This window comes from Rhinolophus sinicus, chromosome 10 (assembly GCF_057876585.1).
Source record: "Rhinolophus sinicus isolate RSI-liver-muscle chromosome 10, RSI-T2T, whole genome shotgun sequence".
NCBI lineage: Eukaryota > Metazoa > Chordata > Mammalia > Chiroptera > Rhinolophidae > Rhinolophus > Rhinolophus sinicus.
In genome coordinates, this window is record NC_142510.1 from 12,755,841 (window position 1) to 12,773,701 (window position 17,861).

Here is a 17,861-nt window from a genome sequence, read left to right on the forward strand (position 1 = left end):
TCCGGAGGCTGTCAGTTCGATTCCCACATGGGCTAGTGGGCTCTCACTAGGGGTGGTGGGCTCCACCCCTGCAACTAAGATTGAACACGGCACCTTGAACACCGGATGGCTCAGTTGGTTGGAATGTGCCCTCTCAAGCACAAGGTTGCCGGTTTGACTCCCGCAAGGCATGGTGGGCTGCACCCCCTGCAACTAGAAACGGCAACTGGACCTGGAGCTGAGCCGCGCCCTCCACAACTAAGACTGAAAGAACAACTTGAAGCTGAACGGCACCCTCCACAACTAAGATTGAAAGGACAACAACTGGACTTGGAAAAAAGGCCTGGAAGTACACACTGTTCCCCAATAAAGTCCTGTTCCCCTTCCAAAAAAAAAAAAAAAATGTGTATACATTTTTTGGCCTCCTGTATATATATGGGTGGTTCCCATAACATCAGTGAACTAAGCAATCCCCTTGTGATAGGCATGTAAGTTGTTTCCAGTTTCTACTATTACAGACAGAGCTGCAATGAACATCCAGCAGGTCCTGCAAATTACCGTCCCTAGCTGAGAAACCACTAGGTGGAAGGGATCCTGCCACGCTGCAGTCTCGTGGCTCCCACAACTGCACCAAAACCCGGTACCGCAGCCTCTACCTGCTGCTGCTCCATCCCGCCTCGCGCATCCAGTCCAGCCAACACGTGGACAGAACACGCTCCACAGTCCAGCACACGTGCGACTGAACACACAGACCGTAGTCAGCAGCCACTCGTGATGCTTATCAATCATACAGGAATGTAAGCAAACAGGCCCCAGGGTGCCGGCCCCCCCCCAGAGGGGAGGGAATTCAGGAAAGGGGCTAGGGGCCAGGGAAGGCCCAGCCAGGAGGTTACCTCATCGTCCTTCCACTCTGAGAAGTCGATCTTGAAGGAGGGCAGGGAGAAATGCTGGCTCACCCCCCTCTTATAGTGGACCGTCTCAGACTGCAGGGCGGGGCTCTTGGGGCTGTACCTGAAGGGGCAGCAGCGAGAAAGGACGGTGAGACTCTGCCACGAACAAACGCTCTGCTGCATCCCATTCTCAGGGTGAGCTGCCCCTGTCCCCCCGCGGGACCTTGAGGCAGGGGCTGGCAGGTGCTGGTCTTTTGGGACCTAGGACAAACCTGACTTGTAGGTCCCACCCTGCCCGTCCCAGCCCTTCTCTGGGCGGAAGCCAGCCTACGCAGCCATGTGGCCCTCACCCTCCCAAGGGCCACCACAGCCTCATTCTGCTCGCCACCAGCTCTCCCCAGGTTGGGCCTGGTGAGGAGTCTTCCAGAGCCCACACCTGCCAGTCAACGTGGCTGCCTTTCCAGATATGGCTATGTCTTTCCATTTGGCTTTTACAGTTTGTTGACATTTTTGAATAACATGGTACAAAAATGTACACAGTGCAAAGTGCCTTCCCCTACCCCCGAACCTGCACCCACCTTTGCTCCCTGCCACCTGCTTCTCTGCCCATCCACAACCCAGGCATCATGCCCGGGAGAGCTGAGGCAGCCACATGTGTATGCGCGGGCATCTCTTCTTGAAGAACAGCCCACCTACACTCTGCTTCTTCATTACTCATGCACCCCGAAGCGGCCCCTAACCACCACATACATGTAGGGGCGTCGTGTTCTCTGAACACTGTATTGGCTCCACTGCGGTTGTATTCTGACTGACTCAGTCAGGCCCTCACTGCTGTACACCAGGTGGTCTCCAGTATCCTGCTTTTCCAAACGCTTCCAGGATCCCTCTCTGCCCACATCTTAGCCACACATGCAAGCATATCTCCAACATAAATTCCCAGAAAAGGAATGGCTGGATCAAAGAGTTACACGCATTTTCTGATAAACTCTGGCATCTCCCCATTCAGGAATCCAACACACAAACCTCGCCCACCTCCCTCTGCCCTCCCCATACCTGCTGTCCCTGGGCCTCTCAGTCTCTAGGACAGAGGACACTCTTGAGGGCCTTGGCATGTCTGGCCTGAGAAACTGGGAAGGGGGTTGCTTATGTGCAAGACTCAAAGCCCAACTCTCAACACCACTCCATCCCCAGACCAAATCTGGCCCCCGAGTGGTTTTGTCCCCCAGATGGAAACTGGTGCGTTTCTGCCTGGCCCCGCAGACGGGAGGCAGGCCTGCTGTGGTCACGCTGCAGTTGCACATTTCCCACGTTGGGGCCCACAGGATCCTCACTACAAGTAAAACCTCTGCACGTTCAATTATATGAGCCGCGCCCCACCACCCCAGGCCTGCCAGGTGCCACAGGGACTCACACAGCCATGCCGTTCAGGAACTCCTCCACTGCCTGGCAGTAGATGGTGATGGCCACCCGGGCATCGGCATCAAAGGTGAATTCCAGGCTGTAGAGGACGCGGGGCTTCTCGCTGTCCTCAGTGGGGCTGTCAGCACCATCTTTGTACCTGCCGGGGAGGCAGAGGGACAGATGGCAGGTCAGGGGCCACCCTGCACAGGGCACACCGTGCCCCGAGGGGCCCCCGAGTCGGCTGCCTGGCTGCGTCCCACCTTCCTAGAAATGTGGGGGCCTGCTCCCCGTTGACATACGGCCCAACAACACAGGGCCTCCTTCCCTTCCTGCCTCCTGCCCACAGAAAGGAAACCCCAGACGCCTCCAGGTTTAAGGCAGGTTCTCGGCCCCGATGGTCGGGGCGGCACCATGAATGGCTACTGAGGTGCCCTGTGCACTGTGGGGTGTTCAATGGCCTCGCTGGTCTCTGCCCACCAGATGCCACGAGCACCACCCCTCTAGCTGTGAAAACTGAAAATGTCTCCAGACACGGCCCAACGTCCCTGGGCTATAGCTGCCCTGTTAAGAACCCCTAGATTAAAGGGCGGGGTGGGGTCAAAGTTTACCTCACAAGCCGCAGCGAGTCTTTTCGGATGTTCACCAGGCTCCTCAGTGTCTTTACAGGTTCATGGGGGGCAGGAGTGACGTAAGGAAACTAGGAGGGAAAAACACAGAGCAATCCCAGATGACTCCCTGGTGTGGCAGGGGACAGAAATCAGGGACAATCAGAGAAATGGTCACATCCCCGCCTGGTGCTCCAGGGCCTTCGTGCCGACCAGGGGACCTTATTTTCATTCACATCAAAGGAAACTGCAGACAACATGTCCGCACTTCGAAGAGCTAGAACCAGATCACCCTGAAAGAGTCCAGCCACATAGCTATGGTCCCCCAATTCCAGGAAGGGCTCTGAGCAACCGTAATCTGGCCTGAGGGATCCGGGCGGAGCAATCAGGGTTGGGGTCTCAGGCCTCATCCCAGGGAAGGGACCCAACATCCTGCTGCCCTGAACAAGGCGGGCTTTCCCTACAAGGACGATGGTCAATAAAGATTCCGGAAGGGATGTACGTGCGCGCACGCACGCGTGCTGGAAAGCTGGTGGCATCTGGAAAACGTGGAGGCATCAATGTCGGTTTCCTGCTTGTGATAAGAGCACTGGAGTTTTACAAGACGCCATCACTGGGGAAAACCAGGTGAAGAGCATCTGGGTACTCTCTGCACCATTTTGTACAACTGCAGGTGAATCTACGGTGGTCTCAGAGTAAAGGTTGAAAAAACCAACAGATTTATGGGAGGCCTGTATGAGCCAGGCCCTAAGTCCCAGACGAGGCCCCAAAGATGTGAACAGCAAGGTTCTGTTCTTGCCCTCAGGACGTGGGAGGGAATCAGAGTCCCCGCTGGTCCCTCAGGTGGGGGAGGGCAGCACTCGGCCCCAGCCCCTCCCGCTCATTAAAGGATCAAGATTTTGTATCAATCAGTTGCTCCAGGGTGAAAACAGCCCCGAGACCCCTGATCCAGAGGATTCCCGCACCCCAGGCCCAGGGAGGCCCCAGGACCCATTAGCCTTAGGGGACAGAGTCCAGTGTCTGCTGAGAGGACCTGCGTCTGTCCCCGGCCCACACTGGGGATCTAATACCCCACTCAGTAGCCCCCCTCAAGAGCCCTCTCTCATCCCTTTCTCTTTTTAGTCCCCATTCGTTAAATGTTCTCTTCTTTACAGTCTGCACTCCCCCCACCCCACCCCAGGGAACAGGGCAGGATCTGTCCTCCGCCCCTGCACCCCTGGAAGTGTCCCAGGTACACAGCAAGTGCCAAATGTGCACCGAATGAATGAACAGCAGTGCATGAACGTGCCTTCTCTGGTGACTGGTGAAGGCGACTTGCAAAAAATGTTCACCGGCCATCTGCGTTTCTCCTTTGGATCACCTCTGTTGCCCATATAGAACGTGGATGTTCTTTTTTCTTCTTAAAGGAAGTCATCCAAAGGGCATAGGATCAAAACCATAACCTTCCATAACCCCGTAGCCTGGATGCACCAGGTTCAGTAGCAGCTGCTCGGTGCCCCAGTGACCCAACCTCGGTCCCCCGGCCTCTAAGGGGGCATCACCAGGACACGCCACAAGCACACGTCATGTGCACACATTCAGCTGGTAGCGCTGCTGTGTTTGGGTCATGCCCACTCATCCTTGCCGTTGGGACACGGATGGCTGAGGGCAAGGGCCACCCAGCCCTGCTGAGACCCACCTGGACCGGGCGATTGCCCAGGAAGTTCAGATCCATGTTCTCACCAAAGAGGTAACCTTCAGGGTGGGGGGTGTCGAACTTCTCGCCTCCCATGAAAAAGTGTGAAGCAAAGTAGTTTCCTGGTTAAACAAAACAAAAACAGTTGTAGATTAAGGCTTGACACAACCAGGGGGAACATCTGATGGCCGAAGTGGCGCGGCCCCGAGAAAGACTCCTTCTGGAGAGAAGCCAGCACAGGCCGTCCCTCCAGCTCTCGCCCTAGCACAGGCCTCAGCCCTTCCACCCGCCCGTTCCACCCCTGCACCCGCCCTGACACCCTCCGTCTCCCGACCTCTCCTCCCTTTTCAGGGACATCACTTCCTCCTGCAGCAGGTTGAGCTGTGTCCCCACATGGAGAGTCCCCGTCCTAACCCGCTGGACCTGTGGCCTTATTCAAAACCAGGGTCTTTGTAGGTGCAATCAAGGTAAGAGGATGTCAGACTCGACTGGGGAGACCAGTCTTCACGAGAGAAAGAGGGAGGTTTGGACACAGACACGCAGAGGGAAGGAGGAGGTGCGACGACGGAGGCCGAGACCGCAGTGATGTGGCCAGAAGCCCAGGAACAGCTGGCGCCACCAGAACCTGGAAGGAGCAAGGAAAGGTCCTCTCCCACAGCCCTCAGAAGGAACCAGCCCTGCCGACATCTTGATTCTGGACTTCAGCTTCCAGAACTGGGAGAATAAATTCTGTGGTTTTAAGGCACCCAGTTTGTAGCACTTTGCACATTCCCTGATCCCAGACTAAGTCAGCTCCCCCACCCCCAAATCGGAGCCCCAAGTACTTTTTTGTACCTCGGCACTGGGCACAGTTCAAAACTCTACTGGCTCTGAGTTACTATTTCATTCATATCTGACTCCCTGCCCCCTTCCGCCCCCCTCCCCCCCATGAGGACTGAGGCTGGAACAGGTCTGGAGGGAAGGTCAGGAAAAGGCGGAATCAAGCATGGGAGCCAGGCCGTCCCTGCAAGGCCTTCACGGTGGGAGACAGGTCCCTGGCTGCGAACGGCCTGCTGCAACCTCCTGGTTATATCCACATTATGTCCCACAAGTTCCCAGAGTTTCCTCTCCACAGGCAGAAAACGGGTGAGGCAGCCCTCCTCCAAGAAGGCGGCGGCGCTCACCTCCTGGTATCCGTCCCTGGGTAGACGCTTCCTACATGAACAGGGCTGGCCTGTGTAAGCAGCAGGGCACTGTGAGAGGAGGAGCAGGACTTCGGAGGCTCAGGGGGAAACGGGCCTCCCTGTCGTCAGGACACGCAGCCAGCCCTGTGGAGAGGTCCACGGTGAGGAACCGAGGCCTCCAGCCTCCAGCCGGCGCCGACTCGCCAGCCCCATGAGGGAGCAGCCCGGGAAGCAGACCCTGCAGCCCAGCTGACAGCCTGACTGCAACCTCGTGGGAGCCCCTGAGAGCCACCAACTAAGCCACTCCCAAATTCCTGACCCACAGAAACTGTGAGATGATATGCATTCATTGTTATAAAGAGCTAAATTTTTAATTTGTTACTTGGCAAAAAATAATGAACACAACAGGCTTCACTCTTCTTTCTCCTCTCTGGGCTCCTGATCCTAACACGTTTCTGTGGCTACCACCCTGGTCATAGCCACAGCATCTCCTGCCTGGTTTACTGTAATCTACTCCTCCCGTCTCCCCACTCTCACCTCGCCCCAAAGTTTGTTTCCCACATCGCACCGCTCACAAACTTCCGATGACCTCCTAATCACGCTAAAATAGGTCCCAAACTCCTCCCCATGGCCTGCAAGGCCCTGTACAATGCAGACCCTGCCAACCCCATTCATACCCCAGGGCCTTTGCACTTGCTGTTTCTCCTACTGATGAAGTTCTTCCCCAAGAGTTCTGCCTTGATCCTTCACGTCATGTTTCCTTCTAAACAAGGCCTTTTCTGATCATTCCTTTTTAAATTTATAATCTCCACGCCTCCAGTTTGCTGACCAACCACCCCCATTCCCCTTCTCTGCTTTGCTCTTCTCGAGAACACTTTTAACAACCTGATGTACTATATACAGGAGGCCTCCACGTCTCAGTGCAGTTTTAAGCTTTAATAACTTCAGAGATATAAATGTTACAAACTAAAACCTCTGGATTAACAGGCAGTGGATGTTAACTTTTTTGGCTTTAACTGTATTTTATACATTTTCTATAACTAACCTGTATTACTTTAAAACAAGAAAAATTATTTTTAAAAGATTAGAGACATGGGTCAAGGATGTGTGTTACAGCAGTGGTTGTGATATCACAAAATTGGAACCATGTTCTGGAAAAACCATGGAATTGTAGACTCTAAAAGGGTGGGTTTCAAAGTATGTGAATTATATCACAATAAAGCTGTTATTAGAAGCTGGAGGGAATTACTTGATCAAGCTGTCAGCTGGGAAATTATCAACAATTTTTTTTTAGGTATTAGATCTTTATGTGATCTTTGTATCTTTTTTGCAAATAACTTGAAATTACATGCTATTGCTATGCCAAACCCCTGTTGATTCCCACCTACTGATTTACTTGTATATGAACAAGGTTTCTCAACTTAAAATGAAAAACAGACGTAGAACTGAGGCTCACCTGTCTCATTCCAACAACAGGATATTGTCAACTGCGAGAACATGAATTACTTGGCGGGGGAAAGGAACCCATCCACTTAAGAGGTACGTGTTCAATGTTTTTTCAGTATTTGTTTATTACTTATAAAAACTGTAATATTTGTGTTGTTTTGATCAATTGGGTATTTGTAATGCCTACTCAAATCAGAAGAAAAATCCTTTTTTAAAAGTCCCATTTCAATGTATGTACATATTGTGGTTGTGGAGGCATACAATGTGGTGAACAAGAAAAGACTTTCAAGCATGAAAAGCTGCAACCACCTTCCATGTCCCTCAAGACAAGTCACTACGGCAGTGACAAAATGGGACCACACACCAGTTAAAAGGAGTGGGCCAGGTCTCCGCCTGTCAGCACGGAGCAGTCGCAAAGAGACCAAGACTCACGCAGAAGCGTGTGAAAGCAGCCTCACAGCTCAGACGTGGACACCTACACAGGCAGGAGGATGAACGAGACATGGGAAGGAAGTGCCCGGGTTCAAGACGGGGCCGGAGAAGTGGGAAAGAAAGAGACAATATGAAAAACGCTAACCGTGAATTCTGAACGAGGGCGTTCGCTGTGTCACTCTGTATACTTTCCGGTACGTATTTTAAATGCTCACATTTTTAAAAAAGGAACTTTTAAAGGAGGAATGTGTGCATCAGAGACAACTGGTAGCAGCTCCCAGGTGGACATGCGTGGGTGCGTGCATGTGTGTATACACGTGGGTAGGCATGCTGTGCTTGCATGGGCACGTCTGTATGTACGTGTGCCTGGTGTGTGTTGTGTATATATCGTGCATCTATGGGTGTGTGCACACTTTAGGACCCAGAGGCACAGACAGGGCTATGAAGAGGGAGGAAGGAGAAAAAGAAATGGTGACTGAGGGGAGAAACAGAAAGACGTGAAGATGAAAAGAGAACAAAAGCCACCACACCACTGGCTTCCTCCATGTCCCCAAGGCAGTGCCCCAGTCTGGTTTGCCCACGGAACCCTCAAAGGGGAACAAAGCCTGCCCCCTTTCCATGCAGGAATCTGCACGCAGAGGTCACCGAGCTGGTGATGGTGGAGCTGGGCTCAAACCTGCTGACTCTTAAGTCCACTGTGTGTCTCCGCCCCACGGGAGCCTCCACTCCCGCAGCTCGGGGACAGCAGTCAATGGTCAGCGGTGTCATCTCTGGTCACAAAGGGCGGCTATTCCCACACAATGTTCCCAGTCAGAAAATCCTTCTGTGGCCACTCTTGGGAGGGCCTGCCAGCGGCCACGATTTCAGCCCAGAGCCCCAACTACGTGGCAACAACGCACTGTAGGACCCCACGGCGTCAGCCTCAGTGGGGCTGTCCTCAGACAGGACGGTTCAAACAGATTCATGGCCCTGTCCCCTCCTTCACGTCACACTGGTCAAGGGCACTGGAGCTCAGGCAGTTCGCCTCCTCTCTGCCCAGGGATTCAGACTGTGTCCTATTTATAGGTGTCCAGACAACCTGGATGACAAAGAGGTGAACAGTCACTGAGACAAAGACCGGACGCCCCTCCTGGGAGTCTTCCCCGTGTTCCCACACACGGCCCCGTCTTCCCTCGTACACGGCAGGGGCAGGACACATATTCATCATCTTCCACAGATGAGGAAAATCAAAGCCACGAGCTAGGTGACGGCCGGAGGAGGTGGGCAGGTACCGTCCCTTCCTCACGGGCTGCAGAGCGAGCCAAGGGGACTTATGGGTTCTCTTCTGCTTTGTCCATTCTGCTTTCAAAGCTGTGTAGTACACATGTGCCCAATGACCACGATTTACAACAGAAAAATGGAAAGATTCTAAATTACTTAAATGAACCAACCTTTCTGAGGGAGGCACCAGGACTCGCAAAGATCTCAGAGGATCAGAGTGAAGGCAAAACAGACCAGCATGGAGCACAGATGGATCCCATTAAACAAAGGGTCTAGAAGGATCCACACCAAACTGCTGGCGGGAACCTCCGAGGAGGTGGGGAGAGAGCTGGGGAAAGTGGGGATCTCCACGTTCTCCCTAAAAACATCCGCACTGCTTGAATCCTTAGCCACCCAGAGACTTTGTTTTAAAACCCAAGTTTATCAAGAGACCAGGGCTTGGGACCCCGCTACAGATTGAATGTCTGTGCCCGCCCCTTTCACATGTTGAAACCTAACCCCAATGTGATGGTATTTGGAAGTGAGGCCTCCAGGGGGTGATTAGGTCACGAGGATGGAGGTCTGCTGAATGGGACCCGCATCTCACCATGACCCGTGGAGCAGGGCTGTGTGTCTTGGTCTCAGGACGCCCGTGTCCCCTGACCCCTGAGGGCTGCTTGCCTGGGGAACGTGGGCTCCAAGTGCCTGACGTGATGTCTTTCCAGCACAGTTCCTGGTAACCCAGCCTCCCTCCTCATACCCATGATGCTCCAGCCCCAGGATAATGCTGTCTCCAGCAACGGACGTTACCATGCGTCCACCTCAGGGCTGGCGCCCATGCACCACTCTGCCCACTAGTGATTCTGCTGCTCTGCCCACTAGTGATTCTGCTGCTCTGCCCACCTTGCCTCGTACCACCTTTCCGGCCAGGATCCCGGAGCTTTCTCCATTCCCTCTGGCCCAATAGGCTGCTCCCACCTTTCAACTGTGAGGTGAGGCTTCCCATGACCTCCACGCAGGCCATCAGCTCCCTGTCCAGCAAATCCTATTGGTTCTTATCTGTTGGCTGGTTTACACTGTCCTCTCCTTGCCAAGACCAGGGTCACATGTTTGTTCACTGTCCCATACCCCCGGTGACCACCACCATGGCCTGCACACAGTAGGAGCGCGATAAAAATCCACCAAATAAATGAAGGTGGATGACACTATTATTACTATTTGACAGTCGAAGAAACTGAGGCACAGAGAGACCGAGTAACCCGCTCAAGCCACACACCAGTGACAGGTGGCATCCTCACTGAAAACCCAAGTTGACCCAAGAGCCCACACCGCATTCTCAACCGTGCCAATGCAGTATGTGTTTTTTCACCACCACCAAGCAATTCTCCAATTCTTAGCAGACCCCGACTGGGTGGCCTACAAATTGAGCTCACTTCTGCCACTACCTACCTGCAGACAGCGTCAGGTCCCCCAGGTTAAGGGCTCCGTCCCACATGACTGTCCCTCCCCCTCAGATGCCAATCACAAGTCCAGGTTGTCACCTGTGCTTCTGACCAATGGGCCACAGATCAGAGGGTCCCGTGACTTTCTCCTTGGGTTCATTGATTTGCTAGAGCAGCTCCCAGAACTCAGGAAAACAGTTCACTCACCAATTACCAGTCTATTACAAAAGGACACAGCCCAGCAACAGCCAGAGGAAAGAGACGCACAGGGCGATGTGTGGGGAAGGGGTGCAGAGCTCCGTGCACTCAGCCACCTGCCCAGAACCTCCTGTGCTCACCAACCTAAAAGCTCTGCAAAGCGGCCCCTTTGGCTTTTGTGGGGGACTCATGACTTAGGCACAATTGGTGAAATCATGGGCCTTAGGCGGTCATCTCAAACTCCAGCCCTCGAATCACACCGTTGGCTCCCCCGACAACCAGCCCCCATTCTTAGGCATTTTCCAAAAATCACCTCATTGGCATCTGCTCAGGTGTGCTTGAAAGGGGTTTGTTACAAATACCAAAAAACACCCATTTCACCTTTACCATTCATCACTGAGGACATTTCAGGGGTTTTAGAAGCTCTGTGCTAGAAACGGATCAAGACCAAATCTTGTTTTTTATTATAAATCACAATAGCCCTGCCAGGTAAACCGTGACATTAATAAAGACACCCTCCACGCCCTCCTCCTAAGAAACACAACTGGCCCAGGAACCTGGGACACTGGTGTGGACATCACGCTGCTGCCCTTATCCTCATTCCCACTCCAGTGAACAGGCGAGAAGGCGTCTGCAAAGGCTGGGAACAGCTCAATGATTTCACAGGCTGAAAACATTTCTCATCCTGTAAGAGGGGAGACGTTCCGTTACCAGCTTCCTGAGATGTGTGGCCACTAAGCCCCAGCGGCCCTGACCAGAGGGAGGTCAGAACCTCTCAGGGAAGCATCTGTAGGCCTCGGAGAACAGCCCGCCCAGGGGGAGGCCAGCAGCCCCCACAGCCTTTGAGTCTGTTTCCAAACAATGGGAGAGAAGAGATTGACCCCAGGGGGTCCCACCCACCTCGAATGTCCCTGCTCATGGACTCGCCTTGGCCAAATCACACACGTGCACAGAACAGCACTTCTCTGCCTGCCACACGCAGGCTGGTGACTCGGTGGCCCTAACCTCTCTGGGCCTCAGTGTTCTCATCTGTAACATGGGAGGCCTCAGTGAAGTACACTGGCTGCAGACTGGAGATGAGGGGAAGCTCAGGAAGACTAAGGATAAAAGGAGCCAATTATGCAAAGGACCTTGCACCATGAAAAGACACCTGATAAATGAATAGACACCTGATAAATGAAAAGACACCTGATAAACGTTTGTTTCCCAGCTTCCCTCCAAGGTGAACAGCCTATTTATTACAGCGGGGCCATCTTAAAGCTCTCAGCCCCCAGCAAGGAGGGAAGACTAAGCAAAGATTCTGGTTCACTGGGTTTCCCAAAAATTGTTGTAGCCGCCTTTTTTTTTGGTGGGGGGGGGTGTCATGCAGGGTCTCAGCTCCTGCTCCCCGCACAAGAACGCAGGACATGGTGAGGTCAAAGAGGAACACCCACAGGGCCATAGATAAGGGGATCACACCACTATAGTCTCGCTGGCGGCCCGTGGGGACACAGGAAGCAGGAGCCGCAATCTGCCATCAGCTTCTCTGCCAACCAACCAACCAACAACCCCTTTGCCAGCGTAGCCACGGCAGTTATATTAGTGGCCAATGGCTAACTGGTTACAGCTGATGGCCAACTAGCCACAGCTGATGGCCATCTAATAACTGAGTCAGCACCTTTCCACGTGAGGCCGAGAGCCTGGAAACTGCTCTCTGGGACTCTGTCCCCACAGGGGGCAGGAGGGGTCCTCCCCAGTTTATACCCCTTTTCTGAAAATAACCTCCACCACCGCACAGGGGTGGGCCCCAGCCACCATCAAAGCCCACAGTTCCCACCTCCTGGACACAGCTGGCTGGCCAAGGTGGACCCCTGACCATGCTGGGCCAATAACCAGATTCTCTCGCCCGTGGAGATGGGCTGGGGATCACCACCCCACTTGGTCCTTGAGGGCCCTGGTGGGCAGCAGTTGGCTCTACACAGCTCACAGCAGCATCAGGCTGACGTCAGAGCGGAGCAGGGGCTCTGCATTCCCACAGCTCCCCTTCTCGGTTTCCCCTCCCTCGGGGTTCAGAGAACCCTGCCCCCAGCCTTCCAATGCATTCCATTTCTTGCCTAACCTAAATGCCACAGCCATAGCCAATTTCCAAAGAATTCCAAATGTAATAAAAAGCACTTAAGAAAGAACTCTTGTAAATCAGAGAGAAAAAAGAGACAATCCAATATTAAAAATATGCCAAAGATGTCACCAAAACCCTCACAAAAGGAGGAGGAGAGATGAATGGCAATCTACATCCAACAAGGTGTCCAATCCCTTTGGTCATCGGGGAAAGTAAATTACAACTACAACGAGCTATCCTTGGCTAAAACTTCGCTGAAACAAAAAAGAAAGGCAACAAAATACACACTCCTGACACTATGCAGTTGTTGATGAGAATGCAGAGCAAACAGAACTCTTCGCACTGCAAATTGGTTCAACTGCTCCAGAAAACTGTAAAACCTGCTGACGCCCCACACACGCCCCCGAGGTCCCCACCACCCACTCCTAGGTATGAAAAGGACCCAGAGGCGAGTAACTTAGTCAAAATCACAGTCGGAAAGGACAGTGGTGCTTGCCAGGGACTGGGCCGGGGCAATGGAGAGTTAGTGTTTAACGGGGACAGAGTTTCAGTTTCACAAGATGAAAAGAGTCCTGGGGCTGATGGTGGTGATGGCTGCACAACACTGAATGTCACACCACTGAGCTGTGCATTTAAAAATGGTTAAGGTAGTAATTACGTTATATGTGTTTCACCACAATTAACAAACCTGAAAAAAAAAAAAAAAAACAGACCCAAAGAAATGGGAGTCATAGACACCAAAGCCAGTCACAAGTGTCAATGGCAGCATTTTGCGTAAGACCCAAACCGGAAATTCCTCCAACGCCCGTCCATGTGAACAAAGGAACACACTGGGGCATCAACAGACACTGGAGTATCACGTGGCAAAGGAAGGCAACCAGCTACTGCTCCATGGACTGTGCCAGGGCCCTCATCACTAAATGTGGAGGGAAAGAGTGTCTGCTTCCATTTATAGCAAGTTCAAAGACAGGCAACACTCCCCTCCAGTGGGGTCTGCAGGGGGTTTCTCAGGGAGGAAGGAGATTGGGCAGGGGCTTCAGGGGGCTGCTCCTGTTCTATTTCTTCAACACTCACTTCCTGCTCATGCACCAAGCTGCATGCTTACGCTTTGTACATTTTCTACACTGTGTACATTTTCTACGGGTTACACTTTGATTTTAAATATATGTGTATATACACACTTTGTTTGTTTTGAGACATTTTACTTCAAAATACTACGTCCACGTGGCATGCTTTAGAGTTTAACTAAAGCCAGACACAAATCTTCAATTGAAAAGACTCTAGAAACTGGTATTATCTAATATACAAGGTCTAAGTTAAATTGATTTCCATTATTATTCATAGAAGGAATAGAGTAAGCCATCAATCAAAATGACACACACATTTTATAAAACACTGACCTGAGTACAAGTTCTTTCCATCCCCCCAAAGGCTCCCCAGGGAGTCTGGTGACTCAGGGACATCACAGTGACCATGAGATCCATGGAGCAGGACATCTAGATTGTAGAAAGCTCCAGACAGGAGGGAGCCAGCATGCCCACCCTGGGAGGTCGGCCCAGGAGTGCCCAGGACTGAGGGGCAGGGCCCAAGCCAACAGGATGCAAGGCCTGAGAAAACGGTGTTCTTTGTAACCAGCCTCAGGCCTTACAGACACAGAAGTGGACAGAAGGTCCAATGTCAGGATCATTCCTGAGGCCTCCAGCCTCTCACTTAGCTTTGCGAGAAAGCAAGCCATGCCATTTCTCGATAGACAGCAAGTGGCCACTCGCCCACGCTGTTCCTCGAGGTCGGCTTTTCTGCAAACGGCAGAGGGACTGGGCCTCACCCCTCCTCCGATCCCGTCCTGGTGACACAGGCAGAGCTAAGCCCGGTTCCTGCAGCTCTGAGAAGCCAGGTAGAGGCAGTTGGCAGAACTGAACGATTCTACAGTTAGTTACTGAGCCCTGGAGTAGGTGCTGGAGGGTTGGTGTATGTGACATCATCCGCTATTATTTTACGGGACAATATGAGGCAGCACGACATGCCCGGAAACGCATATGGGAAATGCCAAGTGGAACACGGCCCCAAGCGAATGTCTGGCCTGGGCAGCACTGGGTCTGGGAAGTGTCAGTGAGGTCATCCAGGAAGTGCAGGATGTCCTCCAGGAAACTTCCAGGCCCACAGCAAAACACAGCACCAGGGCATGGTCCCAACCTGTCGCCTCACACACAGTGGCAGAGTAGGCACTACAAGAGGCCTAGGGAACCAGAGGTTACCCCGGTGAGTCGCGGAGCCCGAGGCCTGGCTCAGGACTCCGAATCACCCACCATGTTTGTGGAAGGGTGTGTTGTAAACACAGCAAAGGCCCCCACCTGTGAGGAGCACGCACGCACATACACGCCTTTTCTCCTGGGTAGCCAAGCCCTCCGTCACAGCCAATGATGGGATGGCAGTAGCCACCTTCCCGCCATGGGCTCAAAGGCTCCCTGGCCACCTGGCCAGCCCAGCACCAGCTCAGGCCAACTGCAATGCCAGGCGGTGCGGGTCTGCGGGGAGCAGCGTTTCAAAGGGCCAAGAAAGGGCGTTGTTAGGTTTCAGCATGAAACATGGCGGGATCAATGAGAAAGTTCAACAAAGCCCAGGGAGGGCGCGGCTGGCAAGAGCTCGTACACAGGCAGGTTATTGTAGTCAACGGGAAGCGACAGTTTCTCAACAATTCCCAGAGAAACTACGGAAGGTCCCCTGACACATGCACGGAACTGAGTGAGGGATGTGGGACCTACAGACAAACACACAAAGCTCCAGGGCTCTCTCAAAACCCCGAGGGAGGGCAGGTGACACCCCAACGTCAAGACTCCACAAATCTCAGCCCCAAGGCCAAAGGGCCCAAGTGCCAAGGGCATGCTGCTAAACCCACACCACTTTCTTCTTTTTTTTTTTTAAAGAGCATTTATTTATTTATTTTTCAGCTTTTATTTATTGTAAGTGTGTTTTTCCAGGACCCATCAGCTCCAAGTCAAGTAGTTGTTTTCAGCTACCTGTGGAGGGCGCAGCTCCCAGTGGCCCATGTGGGGATCGAACCCGCAACCTTGTTGTTAAGAGCACGGCGCTCTAACCAACTGAGCTAACCGGCCGCCCCCTCCTTCTTCTTCTTTAGGGAAACAGGTTCTCAGATACCTAGCCCCCATGGCCAACTGAAAAGTTTTTTGTTGCTGTTGTTTTGTTGTTGTTTTGACCTAAAATATAGCAACGGAAACCCAGAAAATGCAGCTTGTGTATACAAGTCTTACAACAATAAACTCCAAACAAAGCTGACACAAGCAGGAGTGCAGAATTAGTTCTCGTGTGAACGGCACAGGTGACACTTGGGGAAGGGGGACGTCTGCTCACGATGCTCCTGATGATGGTGCAGGCGGGGAGGAAACCCCGTGTGCGTGTGGAGCCCCCTCTCCCCACCCCCATCCCACGACATGTGCGTCTCAGAGTGGAAGCTCACTCCCTCGGGACAGAGATGGTCCACGGACTCAGAATGCCCCCGTGACAGAGGACACCCGTGGTGACACGGAAGGTCCTCTCTGCTCTAGAATACCTGCCTCGGCTCTTTCCTTCAGGCACCAAGTACATGAGACTCGGCGAGGCCCTCCTCTGGAAAGGGCAAACCCAATGCCAGCGTGGACTGTGGGCGCAGGCAGCGCTCAAGCAGCTGTTTCTAGACCGCCCTCAACACACAAGCACACACCGCAAGTCTCCTCTCACCCACCTGGGGCCCCTCCATCAGACGGGAGACACCCAGGAATCTTCGGTCCTCGCCTGACACCACACGGGATAAGAGGCAGCCTAGTCTGAGCAGCGCGCACACTGGGGAGACTGGCGTCATTTTCTGTCATAACGCTGCACAAGCATTTATTAAACGCCTGTGTGTGCCAGGCCCAGGTGCTGTGCTACAAAGGGCTCAATCTGATTTCTAGTTCCTCTGCCAAAGAGGACAAAAGTCTGGTATCACAGGGACATGGCAAAGCTCCAATAAGATAACAGAGGTGAAATGCTCTGAAAGTACACACACCTCATGCACAAAAGGTGTAGGTCTGGGGCGTATCCCCCACTGCTCTGGGGCTGGTGGGTCACAGGGCTGATTGTCCCTCCTTCTGACGCTTGTCTGAGGTGACCTGTCCCAGCATGACTTCCCTTAAACTCCATGGCAGGGCAGGAGGCATTCCTCTGAGACACACAATTAACAGGAACAACAGCAGTAGGAGAAGTAAGCGTGGCAGCAGACGCCCATGGCAGCAGCCACCCGTGGCCAGGTACTCTGTGCGGGTACCGACAGTCCTCCAGGCTCTCTTCCACCTGCTTTGACCCTTGGCTGGGGACCAGCCAGCTGTGTGAGGGGCAAGGAAGTGCAGAAATAAATTCTCACATTTATGGTCAACTGATTTTTGACAAAGGTGCAAAGGCAATTTGATAGGAAAAGAACAGCCTTTTCAACAAAGAATGCTGAAATAACTGAATATCCACTTGCAAAACAATGACCTTAGATCTCTACCTCAACTATACATGAAAAAAATAACTTCAAATGGATCACATACCTAAATGTATGAGCTAAAACCATAAAACTTCTAGGGAAAAAAAAAGGAGAAAAATCTTTGTGATCTTGGGCTAGGCAAAGATCTCTTAGATATAACTGCAAAAACATTAACCTTTTAAAAACATTGATAAATGGAACTTGACCAAGATTTAAAACTTTTACTCCTCAAAAGACACCATTAAGAAAATGGGGGGCGGGGCGGGGGGTCAGCCCGGTGGCTCAGGCGGTTAGAGCTCCATGCTCCTAACTCCGAAGGCTGCTGGTTCGACTCCCACATGGGCCAGTGGGCTCTCAACCACAAGGTTGCCAGTTCAATTCCTCGAGTCCCGCAAGGGATGGTGGGCAGCGCCCCCTGCAATTAAGATTGAACTCGCACCTTGAGCTGAGCTGCCGCTGAGCTCCCGGATGGCTCAGTTGGTTGGAGGGTGTCCTCTCAACCACAAGGTTGCCGGTTCGACTCCCGCAAGAGATGGTGGGCTGCGTCCCCTGCAACTAGCAATGGCAACTGGACCTGGAGCTGAGCTGCGCCCTCCACAGCTAAGATTGAAAGGACAACAACTTGACTTGGAAAAAAGTCCTGGAAGTACACACTGTTCCCCGATAAAGTCCTGTTCCCCTTCCCCAATAAAATCTTAAAAAAAAAAAAAATGGGGGGGGGGGACACAAAAAACAAAAAAAACAAGCCATACACTGGGAGAAAATATTTGCAAATCCCAGAGCTGATAAAGG

General features: G+C 52.6%; 1 protein-coding gene across 4 annotated transcripts in view; it reads right to left on the reverse strand.

Annotated features, from left to right (window-relative positions):
* Positions 1–17,861, reverse strand: part of MGRN1 (mahogunin ring finger 1) — a 48,663-nt gene that overhangs the window by 27,177 nt on the left and 3,625 nt on the right. For all 4 annotated transcript variants that reach the window (XM_019756445.3, XM_019756443.3, XM_019756446.3 and 1 more), the window contains exons 2-5: positions 4,554–4,672; positions 2,879–2,967; positions 2,281–2,427; positions 873–990 (exon numbers count right to left, since the gene is read on the reverse strand). In XM_019756445.3, coding sequence (XP_019612004.3) covers positions 873–990; positions 2,281–2,427; positions 2,879–2,967; positions 4,554–4,672 — 473 coding nt within the window. The remainder of the gene's footprint in view (positions 1–872; positions 991–2,280; positions 2,428–2,878; positions 2,968–4,553; positions 4,673–17,861) is intronic.